The sequence below is a fragment of the Protopterus annectens genome, chromosome 2.part2 (assembly GCF_019279795.1).
Source record: "Protopterus annectens isolate FY-2018-M chromosome 2.part2, PAN1.0, whole genome shotgun sequence".
Classification (NCBI taxonomy): domain Eukaryota; kingdom Metazoa; phylum Chordata; order Ceratodontiformes; family Protopteridae; genus Protopterus; species Protopterus annectens.
This window is the reverse complement of record NC_056730.1, coordinates 412,985,776-413,004,981: the sequence shown is the minus strand read 5'-3', so window position 1 is coordinate 413,004,981 and position 19,206 is coordinate 412,985,776. Positions and strand designations below refer to the sequence as shown.

General features: G+C 41.4%; 1 protein-coding gene across 1 annotated transcript in view; it reads right to left on the bottom strand.

Annotated features, from left to right (window-relative positions):
• Positions 1-19,206, bottom strand: part of LOC122795951 (transcription factor TFIIIB component B'' homolog) — a 266,341-nt gene that overhangs the window by 238,689 nt on the left and 8,446 nt on the right. The window contains exons 2-3 of the mRNA XM_044064433.1: positions 6,810-6,901; positions 4,275-4,480 (exon numbers count right to left, since the gene is read on the bottom strand). Of these exons, the coding sequence (XP_043920368.1) occupies positions 4,275-4,480; positions 6,810-6,901 (298 nt within the window). The remainder of the gene's footprint in view (positions 1-4,274; positions 4,481-6,809; positions 6,902-19,206) is intronic.

Below are 19,206 nucleotides of genomic sequence, written 5' to 3'. Positions count from 1 at the left end.
ACACACTGATGATTTTTGGAGGGGAAAAACAGACTAAGAAAGAGCTGCAGATGTCAATTATTTAGCCAGTCCCAGGACATCTTCCTTAGCAGAGAGGTATGTCTGGTTGATTAGAAGTGGAGCGGGGAGCACCCAGGGTAGGGAGACATGAGTTACAGCAAGACACTGATGATTTTTGGAGGGGAAAACAGGCTTTAAGAAAGTGCAAATTACTTAGCCAGTCTCAGGACGTCTTCCTTAGCAGGGAGGTCTGGTTGATTAGAATTGGAGCTGGGAGCATTCGAGGTAGGGAGACTGAAGTTAGAGAAAGAGACAAATGAAATGAGCAGCCTAACTGAAGGGTTTGAGCATAATTTAAAAAATCACCTATTTTACATAAAATTCAGAAAAGATCTCCTAACATTCACATGATCTCACATCCAACAAATGTGCATACTTCTTCCTAAAAGCCCTGACTCTGTCTATTCCATTTCAGTCATTTTTATTTATTTATTTTTTTATAATTTTCCCTTGCTATTTACCGATCACTAGCCCCTTCCTAGCCAACTGACTATTCATTATCCATTACAAGGGTGAGGGTCGACTGACAGGACTATCATTAACACAGCATTCAACAGTAGTTCACTTCTTTCTACAGTCCTACATCCCTATGCATGCTCAGCTGTTCAAAGGAATGGGGCATTCAATGAGCTGTCCATGACCAATGTTCTCTCACTTCCCAAACCCCACCAACTCTACAACATGGAGGTGGTTTCACTGAACTCCAATAAGGGAATCGCACCTACACTGTGTGCTAAGTGCATGGAACACTCTAAGCTCCCCAGGAAAAATGAGTGATCCAAGCTCCATGACTCCACAACATCTTTGCCTGACTCCTCCACTGCTGGGGCCACAAATCAAGCCCTGGTCATCTGGGTTCCAGACAGGGCTCCCTCCTCCTTGTTATGGAGCCAGGCTAACCAATCCACAATCTCCAAGACAAATACCACCCTAACCAAGTCTGTCATTTTAGAAACATTTACTCAAAGTGATGGATGACAAAAGCTCTCATAAGATTACTCAAAGACATACTGTATGTTCTTACAGGAAACAAACACAATGCAATGATGCCCATGAAAAATACTTTGATTCTATAAATCAAACAAATAGCTATAGAAATAAAAAGCAAAATTTAACAAAGGAAACAATCCAAAAGTCTTCTAAACCGTAAGTTCTATAGCAAAGCAAGAAAAGTTCTACATTAGTCAAAGAAATCTCACCAACATGTACTTCTTCGATGCCTTTGCTAATGTATTCTCTACTCATCCTAACCTGTTCCTTGATTTTATTCATCCCAACCCTGTAAACATTCCTTTCCAACATTCCAACTAAAAAAATCTCACCCAAACAAAAGCTACACTATATGGTACTCTATATAGACATAGAATCCCTGGGCTTAACAGTTATCTCCATGGTTCTTGAAACTCAGCAAGGGTTATATAAATCTGTCATATCTTCAGTCTCTCACTCTTGTCAACTTCCACGCACTATGGGCAAAAAGCAACAGTAATACATAACTGAATAGATCTCTCTCACACAAATACATTAGACTACATGCCCATCTCCTAAGTACCACACCTTGGTATGCTACTAGCCAAGGGCATCTGCCAACAAATTACAGAATGCTTATACAAACACAATGTTCTTTCACAAAAGGCAGAAGTACTCAAACACCATCAATTCCCACAAGTAAATTATGACACCTTTAAGTAGGCCTTGATCTACTCTAGTGAGTATACTGTTGAACTAAATGAAGCATTCAAGGACGTGAACTGAAGCTTTGCAAACTCTCTACATGCCATCCGTTCTGGTAGAATAACTGCTAGTCTTTTGCAGCTCTCTCTCTCTGTCTTTTTCTACTGTCTTTTAAAGTTAAGGCCGATAGTGATTTTTCCTCCCTCTAAAGCCATATATACCAAGATTCTCCAAGGCTCTCACTTCTGCCCCCTTCTACTCATTCTATTTATAAAAAATTCCACTGGTTTTCATATTTCAAACATCATCTTCCAAGTGGATGACCTAGAAATTTTTAGATTGTTCCCTTCTTACATATCTGCTAAGAAGCATCTCACAATCTTAACCTTAATGGGTTACAGAAAAATAAGATAATTTTTAAATAGCCATAAAACAAATTTCATGATCATTGGAATCACAGACTCAAAACATGTCTCAAAGCTACTCTAAACCTTTACTACAACAAATTTATCATCAACTGGGTCCCATTCTTTAAATACCTATGCCTTGTCTAAGATGTCATATTTCCCATGGCAACCTATACTGACTGGATAAAAGCCAAGACTGACAGGACACAGTGTGACACTATAAATGCTGCAAGACTTCCAGATTTAATTTTCTTCATGAAGGCAGAGTTTCAACAGCCTTAGTTTGAATATTGCCTTCAACATTCTAGCCTATGCATTCAAGGGAACAAAAATTGTTATGACCTCCAAACACATTTGTACAAAATAGGCTGATTTTTTCACTCCCATCCATCTGACCCCTACTGCACATCATTCAATTCCTAATTAGCTAGCCAAAAGGAAAATGCATCTCTTATTACCAATACTTACTCAACTCTTGATAACCTTACCTCTTCACTAGCTTCCTGTGAACTCACAATAAAATATACCTCTTATGAGCTTCCCAAAAAATAATGCTCCAGTCCTATCAAGAGCCCCCAAGGCAATGCTGACCATACTATGTGCTAGGCCCTAAACTCTCAAAAGGCCTTCCAGCCAACATAAGGACGTATAACAAATACTGATGAATTCAGGTCGAAACTCTAACACTACTTAGTGAAAGAGCCACATGGTTCCCACCACAGCTACAGACTGCAGCTTCAACTTCTCAAACCTCACAGTCAGTGCTATATGCTGATGACCCCCAGAACAGTTCTGTACACAGTGTAAATGCAGCTTTTAACACTTTAATTAAATACAATAACTACAGTTTGAGCTCCATATTTGCTTTATTTGATCTAAGATTTTTGTCATCATATTGTAAACCTTATATAACTACCATTTGGAGTGCATCCTTCTTTAATGTACCTACCTGCATAAACTTGCAAGCTATTGTAACACTTTTCTTATATTTTCTACAACAATTCTGCTTTTACTTTACTTTCTGTACCCTGTATCCTATACAAAAGAGAAATAAAATGAGCCCCTCAGAAACAGAGCACTACCACTGGTCATCAATTACTTAAATAAACTTTTTGCAGAAAAAAAAAACTTTCATCTATTTCTACTGATTATTTTCCAAGCATTATATCATTATAAGTAACCCATCCAAATCTTAAATTATTTGGAATTTGATGTTCAGTAAACAATAATAAATCAATGCAAAACCTTTGTTCCTCACTAAATGAGACCTTGCATAGAACTTTTAACATACTTTTATACTACCTCTCAATTCTATTCTTTCAAATGCTTGACAGAATACAGCCACATGACTGCTTTACAGAAGAACATAATATAACACTGAAACAGATCATATGCATACCTTGGTCACCAAAGCATATGTTTAAAATCATTAGTTTCCATTCCCTCCTAATAAATGCAGCACTAAACATGTGCATGTGATCACTAAATTGTGCTATTAATTACATCCTTAACAGCTCAGAAGATAGGCAGTTATCCCTTAGGAACAATAGATACATATACTGCCTTCAATTTACAAATTCAAACAGTATGAATCCAAGCTCTCCTTACAGACATTTCACTTCTACAAAACTGAGCCCTTTTTGCAGTTATAGTCATAAAATGCACTTCTCCAGGTAATTTGTATATTTCTCTTGCTCCACGAAGCAAACATGAAAAATGTTGAATAAGAACTGGAAATCTGAGATGTTAATCAATGTTACTCAGGCTCACTTGGAAAATGAGTAGCAGTACTCTGAAAAATGTTAGCACCGTCTCTCTTTCACCACCTATGTACTTCTGGCTGATAATCACTTCTCTACCATTAATTTTACTCTTGTAGTGCCTCATTAGTAGCAATAATCTCCTATAAGTCATATGCAAAAAAATGATACGTTGAGGTACTTAAACTTCTAAACATCTAGTCTTTTATCAGTTTACCACACTAGTTTGTCTGCATACTGTTATACGGTATACTTCCATATCAGTGCTTTTATTTTTTTTGTTTGTTGGCTGATTGTCACATTATAATGTACATTAACATCTGTCTACACATTGTCCTCAAGGAGTAGATATGATCCAAGTTTGGCTTCTTACTTCCTGATCTTCTTCAGAGTGTGCTCTTCACCTTCACAGCTCAGTGAATCATCTACATCCTCTTCCTTCAGCTGACTCTCACTTGCAAAGGACTGAAGACTAACGGTCAGTCTGCTGTTTGTTTGTGAATCAGATTCCTCCGAAACAGAGTACTGCTTTTCCGCTCTCTCTACATCTTTGGTCATGTCTCCTTGACATGGTGATGCCTGATGACAAAAGAGACCACGGTGAGTTACAAGATTAATGTACAGAACACTTTAAAATAAACATACAAAGTAACAGAGACCAGAAAATATTGGCATGTCAAGTATGCATCAGCAAGACCTTTCCCAATGAACACTGCAAAATGTCCACTTGTACAGTTTGGATACATCACATCACTTTTTAAAAATGCAAAATGATGCAGTAATTTTTCCTGTGCAGCTGGTTATACAATAAGCAACAAATACCAAGAATAAAAGATGTGCAACTTGTAGTGACTTTATTACTTTTCATTTATTTTACATCAGACTGACCATATTTTAGAAGTCTGAAATGTTTTTTTACCCCAGCTTCAGTTTTGCATGCTGAGGGGCAGACACCTATTTTCCAGTCCAAAGCAGTTAAGTTAAAACAGGAAAGTCAGATATGTAACTACTAATTACATAAGGTCATCTTCTACAGGATTCACCGCACTGGTTGAATATTTTGTACTTTCTATTTTTGCCAACTCTTGTGACACTATTTAAAAATCTCAAGCTGTAACACTAGAGCATACATATCTCTTTTGCAAACGTGTACATAAGTTGGCATTTCAGATCATGCTGGAAAAGGCATTCTATACAACTGCTAATATTGCTTCTAATATTTTCAGCTCAGCAGTTTCAAATTTTCCCGTGATCTCATAATTAGAGGTAAAAATACCTTCTGCTATAACACAATGATATTTCACAAGCCAGGACAGCATACACAGCCCATTCAAAACTCAGTTCAACCACCATCTACTAAAACAGCAGAACATGCAAGATGGGAAAAATTGTGAATATGTGAGTTTGTTCCACTGCTGTAGTAATGGCAGTTGGGATGTTAGCCACTGAAGGCCTGATGCTTGGCTTTTAGAGCTTAGCAACCTCCCTTCAGGCTGGGCAAATGCCTCCTCCTTAATAAAAAGTCTATAGAGCAGAGCAGGAATGGTCTACAGAGAAGGACCCTCAGAAGTAAGCCTAACCAGAAGGCCTGCAGGCTCCCTCACCCGGATATAGATCATCCCTGAGAAAGGTAGGTTCCACATCAGAGTACTAGAGAAAGCAGGTGGGGGGAAGAATGGCTGGGGTACCATCCCAACTCAAAGATGCCCTCAAAAAAGGAAATGGAAGGCAGGTTGGTGGGTAATGGCACTGTAACAGTAAAAATACTCAAACATCTAAAATTATACAAAATTCCTACATAACGGTTCTGTGCACATCTTGTGTTTCAATGCTGTAGTGATGACATTTGAGAAAATTCCTAAAGATTAAAGACCAGTAAGAGGAAGTGTGTCAGCAGCTGACAGGATGGTTACAGCAAACCCAGCCCTTGCTATTGAGGAAGATTCCAGGTTACAGTGCTTGGAGAAGGTGTGGACATATGGACATGTAGCTGCTTTCAGGATAGCTTGAAGACTGCCTCCTGTCAAACGTAAAGTGGTGGATACGGCCCAAGTGGAGTGAACCCTAACCTGATCTAGAACAGTCTTACCACAAAAGGTGCAACAGAAGTAAATGCAGTGTGCTAGCCATTTTGACAGTCTGTTCAAAACTGGCTTCCCCACTTTCTACTTTGCAAAGGAAGTGAACAGTTGTTCAGATTGTCTTCTGTCTGTGTTTTTGTCCCAGTAATATCCCAACTGCATCTATCGCATAATATCATATAATGCATAATATTGCATCTGAGGCCTCTCATAGATCCCATCACTGTCTTACCCTCAAGCAGCTCAACTGACTTGAGCTGTCCCAACTACTACTACTTAATCAACTCTCAACAGCACACAAACTTTACTACTTGCCTGACAAAACCCCAGCACTACAGTATCTAATTCAACCCTACACAACCTCCAGAACCTTAAGATCTAGCAACCAAAACCTTATAAATGTCATCAAACACAAAAATGATGGCAGTAAATCTCTCTTTGCCTGCACTATAGCCAGAATCTGGAACTCACTCCCAAACCACATAACTTCTACCACCTATGTCTTCCAATTTAAAAAACTCCTCAAAACCCACTATTTAAACAAATGGCTTGGCTCTTGTGACTCCCCAGGTTAAACCACACCACTGCACTGTTGCATGAATTCTGCTAAGGATCACCTGTTTCTTCCTCTAGTTCCCCAGGTATACCTGTTCTATCCCAACCATAAGGGCTTTTCAGAATGAACTATCGTTCTACACTAGAAATAAAATATATATATATATATATATATATATATATATATATATATATATATATATATATATATTCTACTTTTTTCAATTATTGTACTTTTTTCAATCTTATAATGTACTGTGTATAGTCCTTACAACAAGAAATTCAGATTCCTCCGAAACAGAGTACTGCTTTTCCGCTCTCTCTACATCTTTGGTCATGTCTCCTTGACATGGGGTGATGATGCCTGAACATCACTTTTAAAAAATGCAAAATGATGCAAATTTTTCCTGTGCAGGGTTATATACAATAAGCAACAAATACCAAGAATAAAAAAGATGCAACTTGTAGTGACGAAAGTCAGATATGTAACTACTAATTACATAAGGTCATCTTCTCAGGATTTCACCGCACTGGTTGAATATTTTTTTACTCATTTTGTATCTCTTTTGCAAACGTGTACATAAGTTGGCATTTCAGAGTTTATTACATGCTGAAATCTAGTCTTGTACTGTATATATTCCTTTCAACAACAGGTTAATATCAGCATATTGCATGCTGAAATGTATTCTTAGATGTCAGCTCAAATCCTCACTTATGTACTGTATTGTATTTGGAGCGTTTCTCCTCGGGCCTCTACTGAAAATGGACCTGTGTCCAGTCGGACTTTCCCAGTTATCAAATGCAAAATAAAATAAACAAATAAAAACTGCATAAGGTAGTGCAAAACCCTCTTCTCCTTGTTTTGAAATGCTGGAAAAAACACAGGTTGGCAGACAGCCTGATTTAAAGACGGCTCTAGGGCTACTATGAATGGTGACTCATTTTCATGAAAGATAAGGAAAGGTCCTTTGTACAGTAAGGCTTACAATTCTGAAATTCTTCAGGTAAAAGTTACTGACACAAACTGATTTCTCATGTCAAAATAATTTGTGAAATATAAGTGTCTAGCTCAAATGGAGGTAAGATAAACTATTCAAGAACATACTTGGTGTCCCAAAGAGGAGATAATCCTTTTCAAGGCAACCTCAAAAGCAGAACACCCTTAAGGAATTGCATCCATGGTAACAAGGAAGACAGAAGTGATTCACAAGGTAGGCAGGATGAAATGGCTTAAATGTTACCTTCACACAGGCATAAGATAACTTGTACACATTTGACAGGTATTCAGGGATCATGGAAATTCATACGTCAGCTAGGTCCTGACCTCTCCACCTTTTACACCACAGGGAAAATAGTTTCCACTTAGCTAGGTATAACTTTCTTGTACTGGGCTTCAGAGCCTCCCTTGGCATGAGGAGCATGTCCTATGAAAATATGTGCCTAAGGGGTATGAAATCTAAATCACCCATGCTGTCAGCCTTATAGTTATCAGTCTAGCTTTCACAACTGACCCCGTTTCACGGTCAAGAGGTCCATATCATGACAAAATAAAATATTGTCTTTCCTTTCCCCCACAGCAAGAAGAAACAATGCTGTGTACGACAAAAGGGAACTTTGAATAACATTTCTGGCCTGTCCTCAAGTATTTTCATCACCTAGGGGATAAGGGGTTCTAGAGCAAATGTGGAGATAGATGAATTTGGGCAGTTATGGAGAAGGCATCCACTTGCCCAGGCTTCCACTGCTAGTGTACAGGTGCAAAACCTCTTGAGCTATTTTTTTTAGTGGTGAAGCAAAAAATGTCCGTTTCTGATTCATCCCACCTAAATCTGGGAAACTTTCAGCATCAGTTTGTGTGGGTTTGCCAATGAGTTTTGCTGAGATGGAAAGGATCACACTTTTAGAGTCATCCCTGACACCCAGACCACATCCAATTATTCCTTAGCAAACCACCCTGCTTGATAGAACACATCACTGTTGTGCTGTCTGACATAATGGGCAAGATCCTTGGTTAACAAATTGGCTTGCAAGCCTTTATTGTTAGAATTATCACCGTTATTTTATTGACATCAATGTGTCTTCATCTTGTACTCCCATGCTTCCTGGGATCCTCAGTTCTTCTGAGTGAGCCATCCCTAGCCAATGTGTCCAAGGGATCCGAGGTGAGTATCTAGATATGTAGACCTAAGTTGAAGGGCATCTTCTAAATGATTCACACTTTCTGAATCTACCAGGTAAGCTTTTTTCTTGAAAGGGGGACTCAGAGTTGCCACCTTTTGAAATGCCCAAAGTGGGACATTTTTGGTACAAACGTCATATTTTGCAGGGCAAAACATACCCACGGCCAGTACAAAGGACAGAACATCACTTTTTTGCCTAAATAAAAGCTTATTCATGTGATATTTTATTTGCTTATTCTGTTTCTTATAACATTTACGTGTTTCAGATACAGAATAACTTTTATGCAACTATTACATAAAATATAGGAAATATGTTTGTCCTAAAATCTCCGGACATTTGCCATTTTTTCGATTTCTTTGCAGGACACAATTTCCCAAAGTGGGACACGTGGCAACCCTAGGGGGATTGGTGAGACTGGGTAAGCTGGTTTCATGTGTAGCATCCTTAAATGTAGTCTTGTTAGGGGAACCATCAGGATGGAAGATGTCAGACACACCAGCACTCTTACAAAATCCCTTGCAGAAATTTGGTAAAGAAGAGTTACTGATTGTAAGCAGTCTGCTAGAAATAGCACCTTGTATGAGGGGAAAGAAGGCTGTCTGGTATACTGTACCTAGTTCTGCTCCCAGACAAAGAACTTGCCTCAAGCACTTCAGCTGAGACTCTGGCAAGCTTAGAGAGACACCGATTCTGAAAGCAAGCCAGATTGAACTGGAAGAATTTGTCAGCATCCTTTAGGGTTGCTACATAGATAAGACTGGTGTCTAAACCTGAAGATATGAATGCCCTTGGTTACGGAAAGACCATTATAAACACACTGGGTGCTTTAGACAGATAAACCAAAGGGCAAAGATGCAAACTGGCAACAGAGCTCCCTGCTACAAATCTCAGAAACCTTCTGAAACTCTGCCTATGGGAATAAATAGGTAGCCATCCTACAGATCTAGACTGACCATATAAGTTATTGAAGACAGTAGAAGAATAAGACCCATCAAGATTAACATTTTGAATTTTGGCATTTTTTAGGAACTTGTTTAGCCTTGACCGGTCTAAACTTTGTCTCCAGGGTCTGTCTGTCTTATGAACTAGAAACTGTCTTGAGTAGAAGTCTATGCCTTCTGCCCCCTTTCAAACTCATCTCTACGGCCCCCCTGCATGAGCAGCTCTTAAAGAACTGGCTAAATCAAGTATCTGTGAGTTCTGGGTAATGGAGAAATATCTGATTATTAATTACAGTTTACATTACTCTTCAAAATCTTTAATACACATTTGTCTTGTGTGATGGTCTTTCTTTCATCATTTGACAGAAGTCTAACAAGCCCACCTCTATCCTAAGTGGCCAAGGAATTGTGTGTGTGTGTGGGGTTAAGTTTTGGTGCGGGGTTTTGTAAAGATGGTCAAGGAGGAGCATGAAGTGTCACAGCTGCTCCTTCTCTATGTCTTGGCTTTAAGCCCCCCCCAAGCTTTCCCCTTTTGTCACTTTACCATTTTCTTTCTTATGGCAACTTTTCTTACATTTTTGGGGTTTGCTTTTTTTTCCTTCCTTTGACAGAAAGGCCAGCTTTGGTGGGGTAGCTTCTAAGTAATTTAATGCAGGGGAGAGAAAAAAAATGCTTGGCAGACAGTATAGTTTTCCCCCTTTTCCTCCAGTTTCTTGAGCAACTTTTTTATACAGTGTACAAACAGAAGCTCCCTGTTTGATGGGACATTAAGGAGTTCTGCTTTTATACAGTCTGACAGAGCCTGAGTGTTCTGTCAATTAGGTCCCCTTAATACTGTCACTGTGGCTGTTGCCATACCGGATGCATCCACAGCATCACAGAACCATTTTATACAATGCCTGGCCACCCGTCAACTGAGGCTGGGAATTTCAACCACTTTGAGTTTCAGGTCCTTTTCTTTTAACCCCCCTCCCCACCATGTCCTTCCATTGGGATAAGAAAGTCCCCTGAAACTTCAGTGTGTATGTTTGACAATTTAGCATCCTGAAGGGGAGGGTAGCAGAGATGTATATATTACTTCTCTTTCTGAGAATTTGACTCTCCCATTGTGGGAAATGTATCCCTTATTGAAGCCACAGATGCTCTTTTACCAGCATCTAAGGACACCCCAAATGTATCTGCAATAGGGTTCTTATAAAAGCATTTGAAAGAAATGGACAGACTTTCTAGGGGTGGAAATTCAGCTCTAAAGATGCACTAGCAAATGTAACAGCCAAGTCTTCAACCAACTACTGAAGGAATGGATAAGTCTCAGCTGGCTCAAGCTAATTCTGAACTTGAGTACAAGCTTGGCTAAAGCTTGTGCTCCAGCAATTTAGCGAGCCAAGACTCAAGTATCTGAGACTGGACTTGCAGGCTTTGTATGCTTTCTGTTAGGTCCAGTCTCAACAGTTAAGTACTGTGATTGGCTGAGACTCCAGTAGGTGTAGTACCATTAGCAATGTAAGGCACAGGACTGTTTAAGGGAGAGAGAGAGAGAGACAGAGAAATGGCAACCGTGTTTTTTTTTTTAAGCAGTTGATTAGATGGTCACTTGGAGATGAATTTCTAAAACGATTTACAATTTGCTTATGTTCCTACTCTGCCTGAAGATTAACAGGACAAATGGAAATAGCACATCCCTTGTCACTCATCTTTAATGTATTGAAATAAAGAAACTTGACCAAATTGAGGCAAAGCCTGAGCCACCTTTCTTTTAGGAATAAGGCGTGTCCTTGTTGCTTTAAACAAGCAGTAAAAGCTTCTCACCTACAATTGGTGTAAGCATTCCACGTTTTATCTATCTGTTTCCTTTTATGAGGCAATGTTACACATTTTAAAATTGAAAGTGGTGAACTATGCAAAGAAATGATCAATTAATTCTTAAACTGCTCCATTTACAAGAATTCAATTCATGACATAACTGTTAAATGCACAAGAACAGAATGACAAAACTACTAGCAGTGTTTGAACTCACACAAGGGTTCCCCAGTGAGTGTGTGTGTATCTGGGTTCAGCTCTTAACCGAATGCTGTTCATACAGGTGATGGACGATATTAGTAATCAAATCACAGGGTAGAGAAAGTACAGTTTTGTACCTACCATAAATGTAGATGTTCGAGTGTATTCACTGCTGCAGTCATTACACTTGGGTTATCCTGCCGTCAGGCGGTCCCAGTCTTGGTCTGGCGTCGGTTGCTGTTGCTTCTTCCCTGGGGTATATAAGATGCAGCCAACGCCATTTTCTTCAGTTTTTCTGCCCCCCGATGTCAGGTGCCCCCAAATAGTTAGGCAATACATATTGCTAATAAAACATACATAAAAAGTAAAACCAAAACCTTCAGTTACCAGCAAATACACCACATAGGTAGTATAGGGTAGAAGGGTATAGATAAGTCCCAGCTAAGAAAGAGGGGATGGAGGGAGGGTAACCTAGACTGCAGCAGTGAATACACTCGAACATCTACATTTATGGTAGGTACAAAACTGTACTATGTTCATCGTGTTTCACTGCTGCAGTCATTACACTTGGGTTGAATCCCAAAGCTGAGGTAGGGTGGCTGGTTCTATAGAGGATTTGGGGTGGCTATGAGGCCCTGCAGCACTGCAGTGGCAAAGCCAGCTCTGGATTTAGAATAAAGAGGCAAGTGATAATGTTTGGTAAATGTGTGCACTGAACTCCAAGTTGCAGCTTCTAAGATATCCTTGGTAGGTACTCCTCTAAGGTAGGCAGTTGAAGTGGCTGTTGCCCTGGTAGAATGTGGCCTAATGTTGCTAGGTATAGTTTTCCCATGCTGTGTGTAGCAGAAACAGATACAGTGTCCTATCCACTTTGAAATGGTCTGCTTTGAAATAGCCTTTCCCTGTGATCCTGCAGCATATGCTACAAACAACTGCTCAGTTTTCCTGAAAGCTTTTCTTTTGTCCAAGTAGAAACGTAACTATCTGTGTATGTCCAATGAATGCAGAAGTCTCTCCCCTTTATTCTGGGGATTTGGATAAAAAGTTGGCAAGTGAATAGTTTGGTTAAGAGCCACACTGGATACCACCTTTGGCATAAATGAATGGTTTGTTCTTAAAAAAAAACTCTGTCTTGGTGAAAAATGATGAAAGGCTCCACTACCATTAGTGCCTGTAACTCTGAGACTCTTCGTGCTGAAGTTATTGCCAGAAGCAGAGCAGTTTTCCATGACACATTTTAATTCTGCTGAATTGGCTGGCTCAAAAGGAGGTAAAGTTAGTTTTTCCAAGACAAAATTGAGGTCCCAAGTTGGAGTTGGTGTTCTCCGGGGCAGTCTTATGTTTTTAGCCCCTCTGAGGTACTGCTTTTGCAATGGATGAGAGAAAATAGGAGGATCTGTGTTGTAATGAGCCGAGATGGCAGAGGCGTGGATCTTAATGGATGAAAAGGATAGGCCTTTGTCCAGCATCTCAGTTAAGTATTGTAATATCGGAGGAATATTTGGGACAAGAGGGTCAAAACTTTGAGCCTGGTTCCAGGCACAGAATCTCTACCACTTTTCTGAATAGGATTTCCTGGTGCTAGGCCTCCTGGCCTCCAAAATGACATCCATAACAGCTTTAGAAAGGGGTGTTGTCTGCTTGACTAAGGAATCTGCCATGCAGCCAGGTTTAAGGTTTTGAGCTGGCTGTACAGGATCTGATTGTTTTGTTGAGTCAGAAGATGTGGAATTTGAGATAAAATCCATGGTGGGCCTTGAGCGAAGTTCTTTAAGATTGGGTACCAGTGCTGGCGTGGCCAGTCTGGGGCAATCAGGATCATTTTTGGCTTTTCTTGTCTGGCTTTTTGGAGTACCTTTGAAAGGAAAGGCAGTGGTGGAAAGGCATAAACCTTTAGGCTTTTCCAGCTGAACAAAAGAGCATCCACTTTCCATGCTTGTGTGTGGTAAGTCCTTGTGCAGAATTTCTGTAATTGGCAGTTCATCGGGGAGGCAAAAAGATCTATGTCTGGGCTCCCCCATTTTTGTGTTATCATGCTGAATACTTGTGGATTTAATTTCCACTCGTGAGGATCCATGATGTTTCTGCTTAAGTCGTCTGCCAGAGTATTTTTCTTTCCTGGCAGGAATTGTGCTTGCAGATGAACTTGATAGGTTAGGGCTGTGTTCCACAAGGTCATGGCTTGTCTGCAGAGGGGATAAGAATGAGTGCCCCCTTGCTTATTTATGTACCACATAACTGTGGTGTTGTCTGTCTTTAGTAATAATTGTCCTGGATGCAGAAGGTCCTTGAAGGCTGTTAGGGCATTTTGTACAGCTAGCATCTCTTTTTGACTGATGTGAAGATGCATTTGGTCTGTGGCCCACTTGCCCTGAATACATTTTCCTGCCATGTGTGCTTCCCTGGCGTAATCCAAAGCATCTGTTGTTAGTGTCTGCCTGGCTGTGGGTAGAGTGAAAGGCTGTCCCCTGCTGAGGTGACATGCCTGTGCCCACCATCAAAACTCCTGTTGTAGGCAGGGAATAAGTGGCATTACTGCTTCCAAACTGTGACAGTGTTGAGTCCAAACACTTTTTAGGTACCATTGTAATTTCCTCATATGCAGTCTGGCATATGGAATTAGTAGTATGCAGGATGCCATGAACCCCAAGGCCTGCAGAATATTTCTTGCAAGGAGTTGGGTCTTTGTTGCCATCAATTGAAAGTACTGAGTCAGTTGCCCTTGCTTGTCTGGCGTGAGATAAGCCAAATGGCCCTTGTATTTAAGCTGGCACCCAGGAATATTATCTCTTGTGAGGGCACTAGTTTTAACTTCTTTTTGTTTACTGTGTACCCTAGGCAAATTAGCAATCTTTTTACAAATGCCAGATGCTGTAGAAGAATGTCCTTGCTCTCTGCTTGAATGAGGCAGTCGTCCAAGTATGGATATATTTGAATTCCTTTTTGTCTGCAAAATGCAATTATTGGTGCCAGGCATTTTATGAAGACCCTGGGCGCAGTAGATAAGCCAAAGGGCAGTGCAGAGAATTGGTAATGCATTGAACCAGCAATGAATCTGAGATATCTTCTGCAATTTTGTCTGATAGGGACATGCAGGTATGCCTCTTTGAAGTCCAAAGTAACAAGCCAAGCCTTCTTGCCCAGCATGGGAAGAAGCTGCTGTAGTGTCAACATTTTGAATTTCGGAACATCCAGGTAAGTATTCAGAGTAGAAAGGTCCAGTATGGGTCTCCAGGCTTTGTCCTTTCTGGGGACCAGGAAAAGTCTTGAGTAAAATCCTTGTCCTTGTTCCTGTTGTGGCACTTTTTGAATAGCTCTCATGTCCATGAGGGCTGAAATTTGTTTTTGTGCCTCTGCCCACTGATTTTGTGGCAGGTCTGGCATTCCTTTTAGCCTTGGTAGAGTGTGAAAGTGGAACCTGTAACCTTGAGACACAATATTCAGAACCCATTTGTCTTGGGTGATTATATGCCAATTTTGTGAAAAAAGTTCTAGTTTTCCCCCTAAGGAGCTGCCAAAAGGTAAGTGCTTGGCATTTGAAGGGGGAAGTCATTGGGACTGTTTCCTATAAGGTTGTGACTTGTCTTCCCCTCCTTTTTGGGGTTGAAACACCCCACTGTCGTGGTCTGTAAGGGCCTTGGGGCTGAGATCTGCCTCTTTGTGGTCTGTCTGACACTGGAAAGGACCAATTTTTTGAAGGCCAATTTCTGCTAAATCGAGGTGGCTGTACCTGTAAGAAATCCTTCACTGTTTGCATAGATTTTGCCTTATCCTCCATTTTCTTTAATACCTCTTCTGCCTTAACACCAAATAAAATATCCTGCTGTAAAGGAGCGTCCAATAATTTTGCCTAAACATAATCAGGTAAACCTTGTTCTTTTAACCAAGCATGCCTTCGAATCACAGATCCTGTAACTGCTGCTCTACAAGAAGCCTCTAATGAATCAAAACCACATTGCAGAGCATGTTTTCCGACTTGTTCAGCTGCATGCAATAAATCCTGCATTTCCTTATAGTCAGGATGTTCTGAACTTGTAAGCATTTTCTGTTTTAACAGAGACATTAAATATTGTTGGTATTTAAGCATGTGAAAATGGCAATTTAAAGCCCTGACTGCTAAAGTTGCAGAAGTGTAAACTTTCTTCCCCCATCTGTCTAATGCTCTAGAATCCCTGTCAGAGGGGACTGGATTTTTAGCTGTGGAAGCCTTTACCCCTTTGGGAGCCTGGGAAAAAGTTTCTTGGTCAGCAACAGGGTTTTTATAAAGAAATTTGAGAGAGTCAGGGACTCTCTGTAGTACCTGTCTGGCTTGACTGGATCAGGGGGCAAAGAATAAGGATTTAAACTGGATTCACAGAACACATCATCCACAATACCTAACACTGGCGGAATAGCAAGGGGCCTGTGCTGAGGCAATAAAAGAAAGTCTCTGAGCCTTTTCTTGGATTCTGAGTAATCCTGGCCCTCCCAATGGAAATGCTTCCTCATGGTATGTAAGGTTTCCCCAAAAAAGTAATCCTCAGGAGGAGAGGCTGAAGGAACTGATTCTTCAGCATCAGAGTCCTCATAGGGGGGTAAAGAGTATCCCTGGTCTGAAGAGGAATCAGAAGAAATGGAAACCTGGTCAGAGGAATTATAGTCTGTATCCTGCCTAGGTCTTTTATCAGGAGGGGGATGGGAACCCCTGATCAGAGTAATTAAGTCTTCGGCCATTTTGAGCATCTGTTTTTTAGGCATGGAGGCCTGTCCAGGTGAATGCTGTACTTGCTTCTTTGTCTTTAATGGAGTTTTGGACTTGGCTGTAGTTTTGATGGTAAGCTGTGAAGGTCTGAAAATGCCCTCAGAAGCCGATGCCTGCTCAGCGGCTCCGGACCCATCTGAGGGATTAGTTTCCATAGGCCCAATACCTTGAGTTTCCAGAGGCCTAGACATCTCCACGTGGGAGTCAGAGGCGGCCTGTGGCTCTGAGGTAGCGTGTGTCAGGGGCTGCAAAAGCACCTCACTGAGAACCGGCGACTGGCCTAGAAGAGGCTTTGTCAGTTTTGGGCCTCGGATGCCTGTCCTTATCCTTGTCTTTGCGGTTTTTGTGTATTCCGGTCGGTTGTTCCGACGGCATGGTATAAATGAACCTTCGGCCATAGTAATGGTGACCAAAGTCAAACCGACGTTTAATAGTGCGCTTGTTAAATCTAGCACAAACCGACAACTAGTGACGTCGTGGTCTGGGCCTAGGCATGGAATACAGTAGGTTCATAGGTAGGTACAAGGCTAACAGCCCAAGGGCCTACGCAAGCCTATCCATCAAGGTTCCCTGGCTTACGCCACCCAAGAAAGTTATTTTCCTGTGCCACTGACTAGCAGAGACACAGAAGTGATCCCCGGGGTGTATTTCCTATTTCCCATCCACTCATCAAGATTTTTCTTGAAGAGTGCTAATGAAGAACTTTGATTGACATAGATGGGTAGCCTGTTCCAGAGTATGGGAAGTCTCTGGGATAGGAATCTATCCCTCCAGCATGTCCTGTTTATTGTGGTGACAAGGTTTAGGTCCCTAGAGCGTGTAGCTCGGAGGGATTGGGATTTCTTTAGGTGTAGCATGTCCAACAGCTCTGGGTTTGACATGGCTTTATATGTTAGGCAGAGATCACCTCTGAGTAGGCGATATGCTATGGAGTAAAGCTGGAGTTTTTTGAGGCGGTCAGTGTAGGGCATTTGTTTGAGTCCAATAATCCTCTTTGTGAGGTACTTCTGTGGCCTTTCCAGCTGCTGCAGATGTCTTGTGAGGTACATTCCAAAAGGGGCGTTATACTCTATAATGGGTGTGATGAGTAGAGGGTAACGATGACCTCTTTTTTCCTGGATGAGAACCCTTTTATGATGAGGTGTGCCACATAGAAGGACTTCCTGACTACTGTGGCGATGTGACTATCAAAGGAGAGACTACTGTGGGTCACAAGGTCTCTTATTACGCATTCGGTGTTAAGTAGATTGCTGCCTATGTGGCAGTTCATGGGTACAGAGGTTTTTACCAAAGGGGATGACACTGCACTTTTTGGCACTGAGCTTGAGGCCATGGCTCTGACACCAGGCATCTGTCTCAGAGAGGCCCTTCTGTAGGATGTTCACATCATTTGGGGACTTGACTATGGCTCCTAGTTTGCAGTCATCTGCGAACTTCATTAGCCAGAGGCCTTCTGTGTTAGCCTGTACTTCAGAGAAGTAGATACCAAATAGGAGCTGTCCCAGGACGGTACTCCACTTGTCACTGGTTTGAGGTCAGATTTTGAGTCTGCAACTTTTACAGTGTGGGTTCTGTCAGTGAGCCAGTTGGCAACCCATCTTGTGACGTAGGGATTTATGCCTAGTTTATTGAGTTTAGCTTTAATTCCAGAATGGGGGATGGTGTCGAAAGCTTTGACGAGGTCAAGATAGGCTGTGTGAACTACTTTACCCTCATCTACAGCTTTGGTGACTGCCTCAAAGAAGTCGATCAGGTTCAGGAGGCAAGATCTGCCTTTCACAAACCTGAACTGGGTGGGATATAGAGTTTGGAGGTTATCAATGTCTTTGTTTAGGAGTTCCATGATGATACGTTCCATGGCTTTGCAGACCAGGCTCATCAGGCTAATAGGTCTATAGTTCCCAGGATCAGTGTTGGCTCCCCCTTTGTGGAGTGGGATAACTGTTGCTGTGCGCCATTCAGTGGGCACAAAGCCTGATGTGAGGCTATTATTGAACATGGTGCTTAAGTGGGGAGCCAGTTCATTCTGAAGTTAGTATAAAATGCAGCCTGGGATGTTGTCCGGTCCCATGGATGCTGTGTTTTTGGCTTTAGAGTGTGGAGCTTTCACCTGCGCAGTTGTGATTACAGGGACTCTGCATTCCTCCTGTATAGATATGGGCCCTTTGGGGGGGGGGGGGGTAAAGTTAGCACTGAACCTATCTGCCAGGATGTTGGCAATATCAGTTGGTTCTGTAATTTTCATGCCTTTGTGCTGTAACTCAGAGCAGATCTGGGTGTTTCCATTGAGATTCTTGACATAGCTATAGAATGCTTTGTGGTTGCCCTTAGAATTAGTGGCAATTTTATTTTCATAGCTAGCTTTGGAGGATCTTATAAGGGATCTCAGCTTCTTACTGAGGCTGACCAGGGAGCTCCTCCACTCATGGGATTTTACTCTCTTTTGCAACAGTTTCTTCCTTCTGTTGTACAGTTTGTTTATGGCAGGGGACCACCAGATTGGCTTCCTTTTTTTGGAGGATAGCGTCTTGGTTCTGTTTGGGATAGCACGATCCATGCACTCATGTAAGTGCTTATAGAGCGCATTTGTGTAGGATTCAGCAGTTGTAACTGTATTGTCCATCTGCATGGGTGTCATGAAGTTCACTACTTCTGTCTTAAGAAGCATGAAGTTGGCTTTGGAGAAATTTCTTACTATAGTTTCCTTATGGGGGTGGGGGTGGGATGTGGATATCAAGGGTGATTAGCTTATGGTCGGATCGGACCAACGAGGAGTTGACTTCAGTGTGGGACACCGGTCACTCA